The sequence below is a fragment of the Chiloscyllium plagiosum genome, unplaced genomic scaffold, assembly GCF_037043375.1.
Source record: "Chiloscyllium plagiosum isolate Xiang-an unplaced genomic scaffold, Cpla_swu_hap1 HiC_scaffold_15, whole genome shotgun sequence".
Lineage (NCBI taxonomy): Eukaryota > Metazoa > Chordata > Chondrichthyes > Orectolobiformes > Hemiscylliidae > Chiloscyllium > Chiloscyllium plagiosum.
This window is the reverse complement of record NW_028270153.1, coordinates 62299747-62312717: the sequence shown is the minus strand read 5'-3', so window position 1 is coordinate 62312717 and position 12971 is coordinate 62299747. Positions and strand designations below refer to the sequence as shown.

At 41.6% G+C, this 12971-nt stretch overlaps 1 protein-coding gene across 4 annotated transcripts in view; it reads right to left on the bottom strand.

Annotated features, from left to right (window-relative positions):
• Positions 1-12971, bottom strand: part of LOC122560002 (AP-1 complex subunit gamma-1-like) — a 139878-nt gene that overhangs the window by 10153 nt on the left and 116754 nt on the right. For all 4 annotated transcript variants that reach the window (XM_087994980.1, XM_087994978.1, XM_043710150.2 and 1 more), the window contains exons 17-19: positions 10976-11080; positions 1877-2012; positions 179-299 (exon numbers count right to left, since the gene is read on the bottom strand). In XM_087994980.1, coding sequence (XP_087851106.1) covers positions 179-299; positions 1877-2012; positions 10976-11080 — 362 coding nt within the window. The remainder of the gene's footprint in view (positions 1-178; positions 300-1876; positions 2013-10975; positions 11081-12971) is intronic.

Here is a 12971-nt window from a genome sequence, read left to right as displayed (position 1 = left end):
TCCCCAAAACAGAATTTGAATATTTCCAGAAAAATCCTAGGACTTCTATACACTGTAGAAATGCAAGTTACCATGTTATTGGCATCAACATATGAGTAAGAGAAGGAAACAAAAGATATGCACTAATAAAGCGCCTATGCTATCAATTGCATTAGCAGTTCACAAACTTCTTACGCACCTGGCAGGTTTAATCCATCCAGAAGGTCTAGTAACTCTCCACCTGCATGAGGTACTTTGCTTTCTTGAGGCACTGATGGAGCTGGGTTACTGACGTCGAGTAGATCAAGCAAGTTGCTAACCTGAAACAACATTTTGTGAATTAAAACACCGCATCATGCATTTAGCCCATCCAAAGATGAGTGGACTTACCAAGTAGTCACAAACTTTGAGTAACTGCAGACAAAGAATTTTGCTGCATATGAGTTCACCCCCACTGTCATAGTCTGCTGTCCCCTTTGTTTTTTTTAAACTTTGGTTTACTGAGTTGGTTGTTACATGCTCTGTTGTCATCTTATTTTATGAGATCAGACTAGTAATGGGGACCAGTGTTTTTGACCTTGATTCACTTTTGGCAAAATATTTGTGAATGTTGTTTTTTTTCCTACCTGTGAAATCAGGTTTTTACTTTTATAGGACATCTTGTCAAGTTACTGTTTTAGATGGGGGGGTGGGGAGGGGGGGTTGGGAATGCAAAGGTTTGATGGAATTTGGATCCAGTCATTGTAGATAGTTTCAGGAGATAATGTACTGTTCGGTTTGAAGATTAATCATTCTTAAATTTTTAATTATGAAAAACATACCTGGTCAGCAAATATGGATTTTTGTTCAGAATCATTAGCTGAGAAAAATTAGTTGGCTTTCTCAGTATTGTTTTACATGTAGACATGTTATTTACATGCAGATTTAAGTCTGCACTCTGCCTCAAACATTTGAGTACGCAGAAATAGTAGAAAACTGAACTCCATGAATTTAATTATCTGGAAGGTTATTACACAAAGTTTGGATTTAGAACATGAGGGCAATATATTACCATTGAGTGAGGATTGCTTAGTGAATGCAATTAATAGGTTATTTATATGTGGGCAAGGGTAGTATTTTTACAACATTCTATACAATGACTTATAGTCATTTGTCGGTACAGAACTTGAATATTGTTGGAGACAGCTTTTATCTTGCACTCATCAGGACAATTCACAAGAAAACTAATTTAAGGAACGGGGCAGAACCCAACATTTATATTATATGAGACAAGAGTGCTGACTGATTGGCGGAGGTGTTTGGCGGACAATGAACTCAGCAACTTAAACAGTTGAGTACAGTTTAATGATACCATACATCCCCAAATAAATGGTACAGTGTGGAATCCCAATAGATGCAGCTCTTAGAAACACCTTTATTGAATTCAAGAAAAAGGATGCCTAACCTCCTAGCCATGTGTATATTTCTGATTTGATGGCATGTTTTCTACATTTGAATCCATAAGTGCATGCCAGAATTTCCTTTCATGTCTTAATAGGTTCTGTCCTGCAGGCAAATTTGGTCAGGGTAGCCATTATGCCACAGGATGATTTTGATGCAATTTATTTCAGCATTAAGCTTGCACAATTATTGAATGGCTTGAGCCCTACTTACATTTCTTCCTCACAGAAACATATTACAGCATATAGAACTGCATCTGTTTCAATGCCGCAAAATAGGTTCATTTCTCAGGGCAATGCCTTAACCAGCCTTAATCAACCCACCTGGTTTAAAATTTAAACAAGGTCTATAATGGCAATCATCATTAACTGGTGCATTCTCCATAGCAACACTTCTACTATTCAGAAGATTCTATATTTCATCAAAACTTGAAAAACACGCAGTACAATCCATGTACCTGGGCCTGTTGGGATAGCTGCTCTTGTGCTGGCAAGCTGCCGCCCTCCTCTTTTTCTTCACCATTAACCACAGTTTGCACTGGTCCATTGGCTGCACCCTTCTGTATGAGAGGCATTCGCTCCAATAAAGCTGGTCTACAAGTAATATGAATGCTCAGTATCACACAATTACCTTCGATGGGTTCTCAGCGCAACATCTTTGTTATTTCCTGCCGAAGGCCTCAAATTTCACAATTGTTTTAACACCAGCCTTTGTGTATTTTCCACTCGTACCAGTTTGGTGCAAACAGAAACACTGAAAATTTATAGCCCAGAAAGGAAGTTATTCAGTCATTTGGTCTGAGCCAGTCAAAAGGTAATAATTGAGGTTACTCCCACACGCCTGCTTTTGGTTTACAGCCTTGTAGGTTAAGTACATTATAGTCTACATGCCATGTTCTAATGTACTTACTCAGCCTCTCCAAATCCTCTTGAAACTTCTTTTTCTACCACTTCAAAACTCCCATCCCCTGCCAGTTTGGTGACATGAGAAAATTTAGCAATTGAACATTTGATTCCCAGATCCAAATCAATGATGTAGATTGCAAATATTTGGGCCCAAGGACTGATCCTTGAGCTGTACCACTAGAAGCAGCCTGCCAACCTGAGAATGACTTGTTTGTTCCTACTTTGATTTCTGTCCAATCAGCAATAGCCAAACATGCCAGCATATTATCCAAATTCCTCATGCTAATTCTGTTTATTAATATTGCATAGAACCTTATCAAAAATCTGAATACACATTTATAAGTTTCCCCTTATTTATTCTGCTAATTACACCCACAAAGAACTCAAACAGGTGTCTTCAAATATGATTTCGCTTTCACAAATACATGTTAACTCTGCCTAAATTCAATCATTATTTTCTAGGTGTTTGGTCATCACATCCTTTATAATAAATTCTAGAATTATCCTTACTAAAGTTATTAGGATAAAAGGCTTCTAGTTCCCCAATTTCTTTCTTTCCTTCTTTCTTAAACAGTGGGAACACATTTGCTAGATTCTAATTTGCAGCAACTGTTCCAGAGACTACTGCACTTTGGAAGATGACTACTATGCATTCATCATTTGGACAGCCACCTCTTTCAATACGGGATATAGATCAGCACACCCAGAGGATTTACCAAACTTTCAGTCTTAACTTCTTCAGCATTACATTTTTTTTAATAAACAAACTTCTTTCAGTTTTTCCATTTCTGATAGTCTTTTGGATCTCTTATTTCTGACAGGTTTTATCTGTGTTTTCTTTCACAAATACAAAGTCATTGTTTAGTTTCTCAGCCACTTTAACTCCTCACAATAAATTCTTCTATTGCAAGGTTTGTGAAGGTTTGTAGCTCAGGTTGAGGTTTAGGGCGTAGCCCTACACACAGATGAAAAAAACCACCAATTCGACTGGGTCAACACATCTATCCTGGGACAGGCTAAGTAAAGACATGCCAGAGAATTCCTAGAGGCCTGGCACTCCAACCACAACGCCATAAACAAACACACAGATCTAGATACCATCCATCAATCCCTCAGAAAACGAACAGGAAATGACATCACCACAAACCCCAGGAACCCCATCCAGGACAAACCTATAAATAGAAAGCAGGAGATAATAGCTTCGGTTCACTTGGAGGTCGCCACTGAGGATGTTATCTAGCCAGGTAATGAAACGTCTGGATATCAAACCTACAGCTCAGCGAGCAAACCTACACCCTAAATTCTTCTATTTTTGTTTGTAATATATCCACATCTGCCTTTGCTAATATATATCTTTATTATATCTTTAGAAGCATTAACAGTCTGCTTTTAGCTTTCTTGTCAGTACACTTTCATGTTCGATTTTCCCTTTATCAGCCTCCTGACATTCTTCTGCTGATTTCCAACAAGCGACTCATCCTCAGGTTTACTACCTTTTGATGGCTACTTTGCAAGTGTCTTTCTTTGACCTAATACAAATCTCAACATCTCTTGTTAGCCATGGTTAGATAACTTTTCCTGTTAGGTTTTGATGTCAAAAAGGGATGCATATTCATTGTAAACTATTTATTCTTTTCTTGAAATCTAACCCATTGTTTGTCTACTGTCATAGCTTTTTATATAATTTCTCAATTTTCCACAGATGACTTGCCTATCAAACACATATAGTTTCGTTTGTTTAAATTTTTTTTTTAGATTAGATTACATTACAGTGTGGTAAACAGGCCCTTCTGCCCAACAAGTCCACACCGACCCGCCGAAGCGCAACCCACCCATACCCCTACATTTACCCCTTACCTAACACTACGGGCAATTTAGCATGGCCAATTCACCTGACCTGCACATCTTTGGACTGTGGGAGGAAACCGGAGCACCCGGAGGAAACCCACGCAGACACAGGGAGAACGTGCAAACTCCACACAGTCAGTCGCCTGAGTTGGGAATTGAACCCGGGTCTCAGGCGCTGTGAGGCAGCAGTGCTAACCACTGTGCCACCGTGCCACCCTCCATTTAAGATGCTAGCTTCAGAATAAACTATGAGGAGAAAGTGAGGTCTGCAGATGCTGGAGATCAGAGCTGAAAATGTGTTGCTGGAAAAGCGCAGCAGGTCAGACAGCATCCAGGGAACAGGAGAATCGACGTTTCGGGCATAAGCCCTTCTTTCAGGCTTATGCCCGAAACGTCGATTCTCCTGTTCCCTGGATGCTGCCTGACCTGCTGCGCTTTTCCAGCAAAACATTTTCAGCTCAGAATAAACTATATCAATTTCGAACAATGTAAGGTACATTGAATTTTCCTTTATAATTAGATTAATTTACTTTCTCTCACTACAAGCAATTAAGTAGGCAGGTATTTTGGTCTTAATTACAAAAGGATTTGAGTTTATGAGTAAAAATGTGTAGAAGTGCAATAAAAGGTCAAGTTGATTCTGGGAATAGAAGGATTGTCTATAATGAAAGATTAAACATACCTGGTTTATATTCACTATAGAAGAATAAGGGGTGATCTCATTCAAACATAGAGACTAACAGGATAGCTGCACAAGGACATTTCCCTAGTTTTTTTAAAATTCAGTTTGGTGGGGAGATGAGTGGAAACATTGTCAAGAACAAGGAAACACGGCCTCATATGCTGGGCAGGTTATTTAGCACTGAGGTGAGGAGGAATTTCTTTACTCAGGGGTGATGAATCTGGAATTTCCAATCCCACAGGACTCAAAGGCTTGACTGTTAAATTCAAAACAGAGATTCATAAATTTCTACATATTAAACACATCAATGGATAGGAGGATAGTGCAGTAAAACAGTGTTGAATTAGACAAATAGCCGTAATCTCACTGTGTGATGCAGCATGCTCGAAGGGCTAACTGTACTACTGTCATATTTCTCATGTCCTTATTCTATAACATAGGGTGCAGATTATTCTACATTTCAAAGTGCAAGAGACAGGGATATTCGATAATCTCTCAATGTCTTGGTGGCAGCAGTCAGGGTATAATAGAATTTCATGTTCAATTCAAGGAGGCAAAGTGAGAATCCAGGGAAACCTTTTTAAAACCTAAATACAGATAATTGTAATGGTAATGAAGACAAAGCTAGCTAACGTGAACTGAGAAACTAGGTGAAAGGAAAGACAATGAAGACGTAATGGTAGATATTTAAGGAGATACTTAATAACTCTTAGCAAAGATTTCATCCAGTGAGAAAGGGATGCATCACTGTGGCTGAAAAAGATGCCAAGGACAGTCACACATTAAATGAAACACTACAACTTTGTAAAGATTTGTGCCAGGTCAGAAAATTGGACAGATTTAACAAACAGCAAAATTTGACAAAAAAAAAGAAATTAGAGATCAAGAGAAACCAATATGAAATTAAAATAAAATCAGATAGAAAACTAAGTGTTTACAAAAATCTGAAAAAGACAAAAAGCAATGAGAGTGAGTGCTAGTCATCCAGTGTACAGAGAGTTAATCATAGAAATTAAGTAAATATATAGAGGCAACGAACATGTATTTCAAGGCCATGTTCATCATAGAAGACTTCTCAAAGATACTTGAGAATCAAGGAGCAAAGCGATGGAGAAAACTAAAACAATAATCATAACCAAGAAAAAGGTAATGAGCAAAATAGAAAACGTAAAGGTTCACACATCCTGAGGAACTCATGGCCTGCATTCTAGGGCCTGAAAAGACGTGGCTGCAGAGATAGTAAAGACACCGGCTATAAATTTCTAAAATTCCTTAAATTCTGAAGGGTCCTAGGAAATTGGAAAATAGCTAATGTAACACTGCAAATGCCACAGCCTTAACCATTTACAATATATACCAATTACTTAGATGACAAGACCAAATATATGATAGCTAGATTTGGGAATGATACTGAGATAGGTAGGAAATGAAGTTATCAAGAGGAGGTAAACAGTTTACAAAGGGATTTGATAAATTCAGTGACTTGGCAAAAAAAAATTAATGTTGTATAAAAGGGGAAATGTGATAAGAGGAATCAAACAGCAGCATAGTATTTATACCATGAGAGATTGCAGAACTCTTGGACAAAGGGAGTGCTGTGCCCTGGTACGTGAATCTCAGATTTTGTATGCAGGTACCGACAGTGATTAGGAAGGCAAGTAGACTGTTGGTGTTCATTGCAAGAGAAATGGAAAATGAAAGTGTTGTTGTTTTATTGCAGCTGTCTAGGGGTTTGGAAGACATCGAGCATTTCTTCCGCTGCCTTCGCGAGACATCGAGCATTTCTTCCGCTGCCTTCGCGAGACATCGAGCATTTCTTCTGCCGCCTTTGCCTCCGTGCCTACTTCTTCAACCAGGATTCCCGCCCACCCTCTGACGACCCCTTCTCTCGCCTCCAGCACATCCCATCCACCTGGACACCTGTGCTGGCCTCTTACCTGCCCACGATCTCTTCATAGCCAACTGCCGCCGCGACATTGACTGCTTCAACTTGTCCACCCCTCTCACCCACTCCAACCTCTCACCCTCGCAACATGCAGCCCTCCACTCCCTCTGCTCCAACCCCAACCTCACCATCAAACCGGCAGACAAGGGAGGCGCGGTGGTAGTTTGGTGTACCGATCTTTATATTGCTGAGGCTAAACGCCAGCTCACGGACACCTCCTCCTACAGCCCCTTTGACCATGACTCCACCTCCCACCACCAAACCATCATCTCCCAGACTATCCATAACCTCATCATCTCAGGGGATCTCCCATCTACCGTCTCCAACCTCATTGTCCCACAATCCCGCACCGCCCGCTTCTAACTCCTGCCCAAAATCCACAAACCTGACTGCCCCGACCAACCCATTGTCTCAGCTTGCTCCTGCCCCACCGAACTCATCTCGGCATACCTCGACACGGTCCTGTCCCCATTAGTCCAAGAACTCCCCACCTACATTCGGGACACCACCCACGCCCTCCACGTCCTCCGTGATTTTCGCTTCCCTGGCCCCCAACGCCTTATCTTCACCATGGACATCCAGTCCCTATACATCTCCATCCCCATCACGAAAGCCTCAAAGCTCTCCGCTTCTTCCTTTCCCGCTGAACCAACCAGTACCCTTCCACTGACACCCTCCTTCGACTGACTGAACTGATCCTCACTCTGAACAACTTTTCTTTCTAGTCCTCCCACTTCTTCCAAACCAAAGGAGTAGCCATGGGCCCCAGCTATGCCTGCCTCTTCATTGGATATGTGGAACAGTCCATCTTCCGCAGCTACACTGGCACCACCTCCCACATTTTCCTCCGCTACATCGATGAATGTATCGGCGCTACCTCGTGCTCCCACGAGGAGGTTGAACAGTTTATCCACCCTGACCTCAAATTTACCTGGACCATCTCAGACTCCTCCCTCCCCTTCCTAGATCTCTCCATTTCTATCTCGGACGACCAACTCAACACAGATGTTTACTATAAACCGACTGACTCCCACAGCTACCTAGATTACACCTCCTCCCATCCTGCCCCCTGTAAAAACGCCATCCCATATTACCAAGTCCTTCGCCTGCTCCCAGGAGGACCAATTCCAATACCGAACAACCCAGATGGCCTCCTTCTTCAAAGACCGCAATTTCCCCTCAGACATGGTTGACGATGCTCTTCACCGCATCTCCTCCACTTCCCGCTCCTCCGCCCTTGAACCCCGCCCCTCCAATCGCCACCAGGACAGAACCCCACTGGTCCTCACCTACCACCCCGCCAACCTCCAGATACATCGTATCATCCTTCGTCATTTCCGCTACCTCCAAATAGACCCCACCACCAAGGATATATTTCCCTCTCCTCCCCTATCAGCGTTCCGGAAGGACCACTCCCTCTGCGACTTCCTCGTCAGGTCCACACCCCCCATCAACCCGACCTCCACTCCCGGCACCTTCCCCTGCAACCGCAAGAAATGCAAAACTTGCGCCCACACCTCCCCCCTCACTTCCCTCCAAGGCCCCAAGGGATCCTTCCATATCCGTCAGAAATTCACCTGCACCTCCACACACATCATTTACTGCATCCGCTGCACCCGATGTGGCCTCATATACATTGGGGAGACAGGCCGCCTACTTGCGGAACGTTTCAGAGAACACCTCTGGGACACCCGCACCAACCAACCCAACCGCCCAGTGGCTGAACACTTTAACTCCCCCTTCCACTCCGCCAAGGACATGCAGGTCCTTGGCCTCCTCCATCGCTAGACCATGGCAACACGACGCCTGGAGGAAGAGCGCCTCATCTTCCGCCTAGGAACTCTCCAACCACAAGGGGATGAATGCAGATTTCTCCAGCTTTCTCATTTCCCCTCCCCCCACCTTTTCTCAGTCCCAACCCTCAGACTCAGCACCACCTTCTTGACCTGCAATCTTCTTCCCGACCTCTCCGCCCCCACCCCCTCTCCAGCCTATCACCCTCACCTTAACCTCCTTCCACCTATCGTATTCCCAACGCCCTTCCCCCAAGTCCCTCCTCCCTACCTTTTATCTTAGCCTGCTTGGCACACCCTCCTCATTCCTGAAGAAGGGCTTATGCCCGAAACGTCAATTCTCCTGTTCCTTTGATGCTGCCTGACCTGCTGTGCTTTTCCAGCAACACATTTTTAAGCTCTGATCTCCAGCATCTGCAGTCCTCACTTTCTCCTAGGGTTTTGGTTGGACCACATCTGAAGCACGGTGCACAGTTTTTGTCTCCTTACTTTAAAAGGATTCAATTGCATTGGAAACAATTCAGAGATGGTTCATTGGACTCAATCAGGAGAGAAGGATTTTATATGGAGTCAAAGAGTTATACAGCACAGAAACAGACCCTTTGGTCTAACTCATCCATGCCGACCAGATATCCTAAACTGATATACACCAGTTTTCAGCATTTCGCCCATATCCCTATAAACCCTTTCTATTTATGGAGCCATCCAGATGCCCTTTAAATGTTATGATTGTACACACCTCCACTGCTTGCTCTGGCAGTTTGTTTCATACATGCACTGCCTTCTGTGCGAAAACATTGCTCCCCCAGGTCCCTTTTAAATCTTTCCCCTCTTCCTTAAACCTATACCCTCTAGATAGGGACTCCTTTATCTTGGGAAAAATACCTTGGCTATTCACCATACTCGTCTGACTGTCAGAGGAAACAGCCCCAGCCTATTCAGCCTCTCCCTATAGTTCAAAGCCTCCAACCCTGGCAACATCCTTGAAATCATTTATGCACCCTTTTAAGCTTAACAACATCCTTCCTATAGCAGGGAGACCAGAATTGAACGCAGTATTCTAACAGTGGCCTAACCAATGTCCTATACAGCTGCAACACGACATCCCACTCCTATATTCAATGACATAAGCGAACCAAAGATCTTCTTCGCCACCTTGTCTACCTGCGACTCACTTTCAAGAAACTATGCACCTGCACCTCCTAGGTCCCTCTGTACATCAACACTCCACATGGGCCTACCACTGAGAACCAATTAATCAGTCCTGCCTGGATTTGCTTACCAAAATGCAGCACCTCACATTTATCTAAATTAAACTCCATCTGCCACTCCTTAGCCCATTGGTCCATCTGATCAAGGTTCTGTTATACTTTGTGATAACCTTCTCCACTGTCCACTACACCACCAATTTTGGAGTCATCCAAATCATTTGTCTAAATGACAAAAAGCAGTGGACCCGGCACTGATCATTGTGGCAAACCACTGGTCACAAGCCTCCTGTCTGAAAAACAATCCTTCACCAGACAATATTAATTTTAAAACTTCGCAGAATAAGCTGGCTTACAGCACCCACATGAGCTCCTGACAGTTAAATTAAAAACATAAGGAGTTTTGAGGGAACAAACTATAAAGTTACAAAGGAAGTGTAATGGCTTACACATTCAATTAAGATAGAGATGAAAGCATGTTCTTTAAAAAAAAAAATCAAATACTGGAACTATTTACTAATTATCTGATGAAGGAAGGTTCAACAGATTTCACCTTTACTCACAGGAGTTCAGAGCACATTTTAATAAGATCACTTCTTGTTAAGATCCTGAGGTGAATACTGGGAGGAGCAATATCCTCATGAGGGAAATGAGAATCAGGGAACAGAGCTTAAAAATAGGAGGTTATCCTAAAAAGATCAGGATGAGTTTTGTTTTCCTCTCAAACAGTCCTTAATCTGTGAAATTCTCTTCTCCAAAAACAATGAGGCCAGATCATTGAATTGATTTAAGATTAAATTAGATAGATTTTTATTGCCAAGGAAGTCAAATGCTTATGGGGCATTTTTGGGACTTAAATTGCCAATGTCCTTCAAGGAAGGGAATCTGCCATCCTCACTTATATATGGTTGCAAACCCACAGGAATGTTGTTGACTCTTACTTGCCCTCGGAAATAACCTAATAAGGGCATTGGCCCTACTGGTGATGTTCATATTCCATGATAAAGAGTAAAGAATAAAAAAAAAATGGATAACAGCAGTTCAAGAAATCTCCACAAACCTGGGGTTGGGAGCATAGACCATGAAGGATAGTGGTGATGAGTTGCACCTTACTTTTATGTTTCAACAAATGCTGCAGGACTTATTTTCACAAGAATAGGCTGAATCCTACTCACCGCATATGGTCAAACCTCATGAAGAGTGCACTGTACTCCACTGCTCGTTGTTGAAGTTCTACATCTAAACTGCTTCCGTAGATAGAAACTGCTTTCCTGATGCGACTGTAGGAATCACAGGTTAAAGTCAAACTGTGAAATAGCTTCTGAAATCTTAGTAATCTGAACAATTAACGTTTCAAGGAACATTTTACGTACAACTACTCCCAACACAATTGCCCCACCCTTTTTCTTGAAAGTGCCAACTTTCGCAGGCAGATTTCAGCTTTGGCCATTGCATAAGAGAGAGCGCAGCCTCAGAAGAGATGGGGGACAAAATCATGTTCATCCAAAAGTATTACATTTTGGGCCAGCTGAAGCCAAACTAATTGTTGGCCCATGACACTATCTCGACAGAAGGGAACATCAAGCAGCATTCAGTAACAAAGACCTAGTTTGAAATTGGTCTTCCTTTGGGGCCAACTATAATACTTTGACTGCAGACATTGGCTGAGATCAGTTAACAAAATAGAATTGAACCTCAGAGATTCTGTTAAATATACTATTTATTTAAAAAGGTAATTGATTTATATTAGTAATTGTGTAAATTCTCTTGTCTCCATGAACCCTCATTGTCTGTAAGCTCATTGATTTCTCTTCATTGGCATCAGGATCTGGAGGCCTCCTGTTTGATATCCGATTGGTCTGGTTTCCATGAAGGTGATACAAATGCAATGATATTGCATATTATTAGGGAACCTAGGTTCTAGTCTTTAAGAGACAAATAGATTTTGGGTTTTCAGTGCTGGAAGCTGATTGGTTTTCTTTTTGCCATCTTTTTGAAAGGGTCAGAAACTCAGATTTTATCAGTGTTTGAAATAGCAGAAGCAAAAGGATAGTTTAGCTTTACGCCATCAAATCTGGGAAGAAGTTCTACATATTTTAGCTATCCAACTTTAGACAGGGGCTAATTAAAACCCAGAGTATTTTTTCTTAGAATTTAGCAAATCACCATGTAGAGGATCAGTGTTTGTGACTTTGTTAACTGAGTAAGAAAATGAGGGTGAAGAAATAAGAGCAATACTTCAGTGGGAGTGAATGTCCATTCATCATTGCAGGGAAAATAAATTGAATTCTTTTTACTGGTTATTATAAGTTCTTTACAAATTGTCATATAACTTTTTTTATTTTCTTTTGTGTATTAAACTTTCATATTCTTTTGTTAAAAATATACTGGCAGCATCTTGTAACACACTGTGACTGAACAATATGATAACTGAATTGCAAAAATAAACCTTATGACCTATAAAGCCAAGTTTCACTTCAGGATCTGACTTATCTAAGATTACCATCAGCTAGGTTTACATATATTTAAAAAAAAGTACATTCGTTTTCCTATAATGTTTGTTTATTAAATGCAGTTAATGAATTGCCGAACTTTTTGAAACAAACTCCCATTTGCTGTTATGCGATTCTTATCCCTGGCACTAGGTGTCATGGTGCACAGAGGACTGGACACTGCGTTGGCATCATGTGATCAGTTGGTTTGTGTGCTCTCTCATAAAGAGCTTCATGAAAAGTATTGTCAAATGTTTGCGATGGTGAACTTGGAGAAGCATTGCAAAAGTGTCTCTACAGCCTGAGGACAAGAAGCTGGGAATAATCAGTTAACTTAAAAACTTAAAGAGTTAAGAGTGAAATTTCACTGGAATTAACTAACAGTAAAAGGACGGTGTTGAGAAACAGTTTGAAACTTGGCTTTGTTGTTTGTATTAAGAGATTTTTCTCTTTTTGTTTAAAAAATATGTTTAGATGTTAAAGAACAACTGCAGACTGACATGAATCTGTTTCAGTGACTAATCAAAATGGTAACCAACTGCAAAACCAAAAACAGTACAAGGGCTTGGACATGGTCAGTCAGCTGTTCAGGGTGGTCAGAGTAAGGAAGCTCTGCACACAGTGGGTGAGAGAGAGAAAGGTGGACAGTACACTGTTACGTTTGGTGCATGTGTGGAAA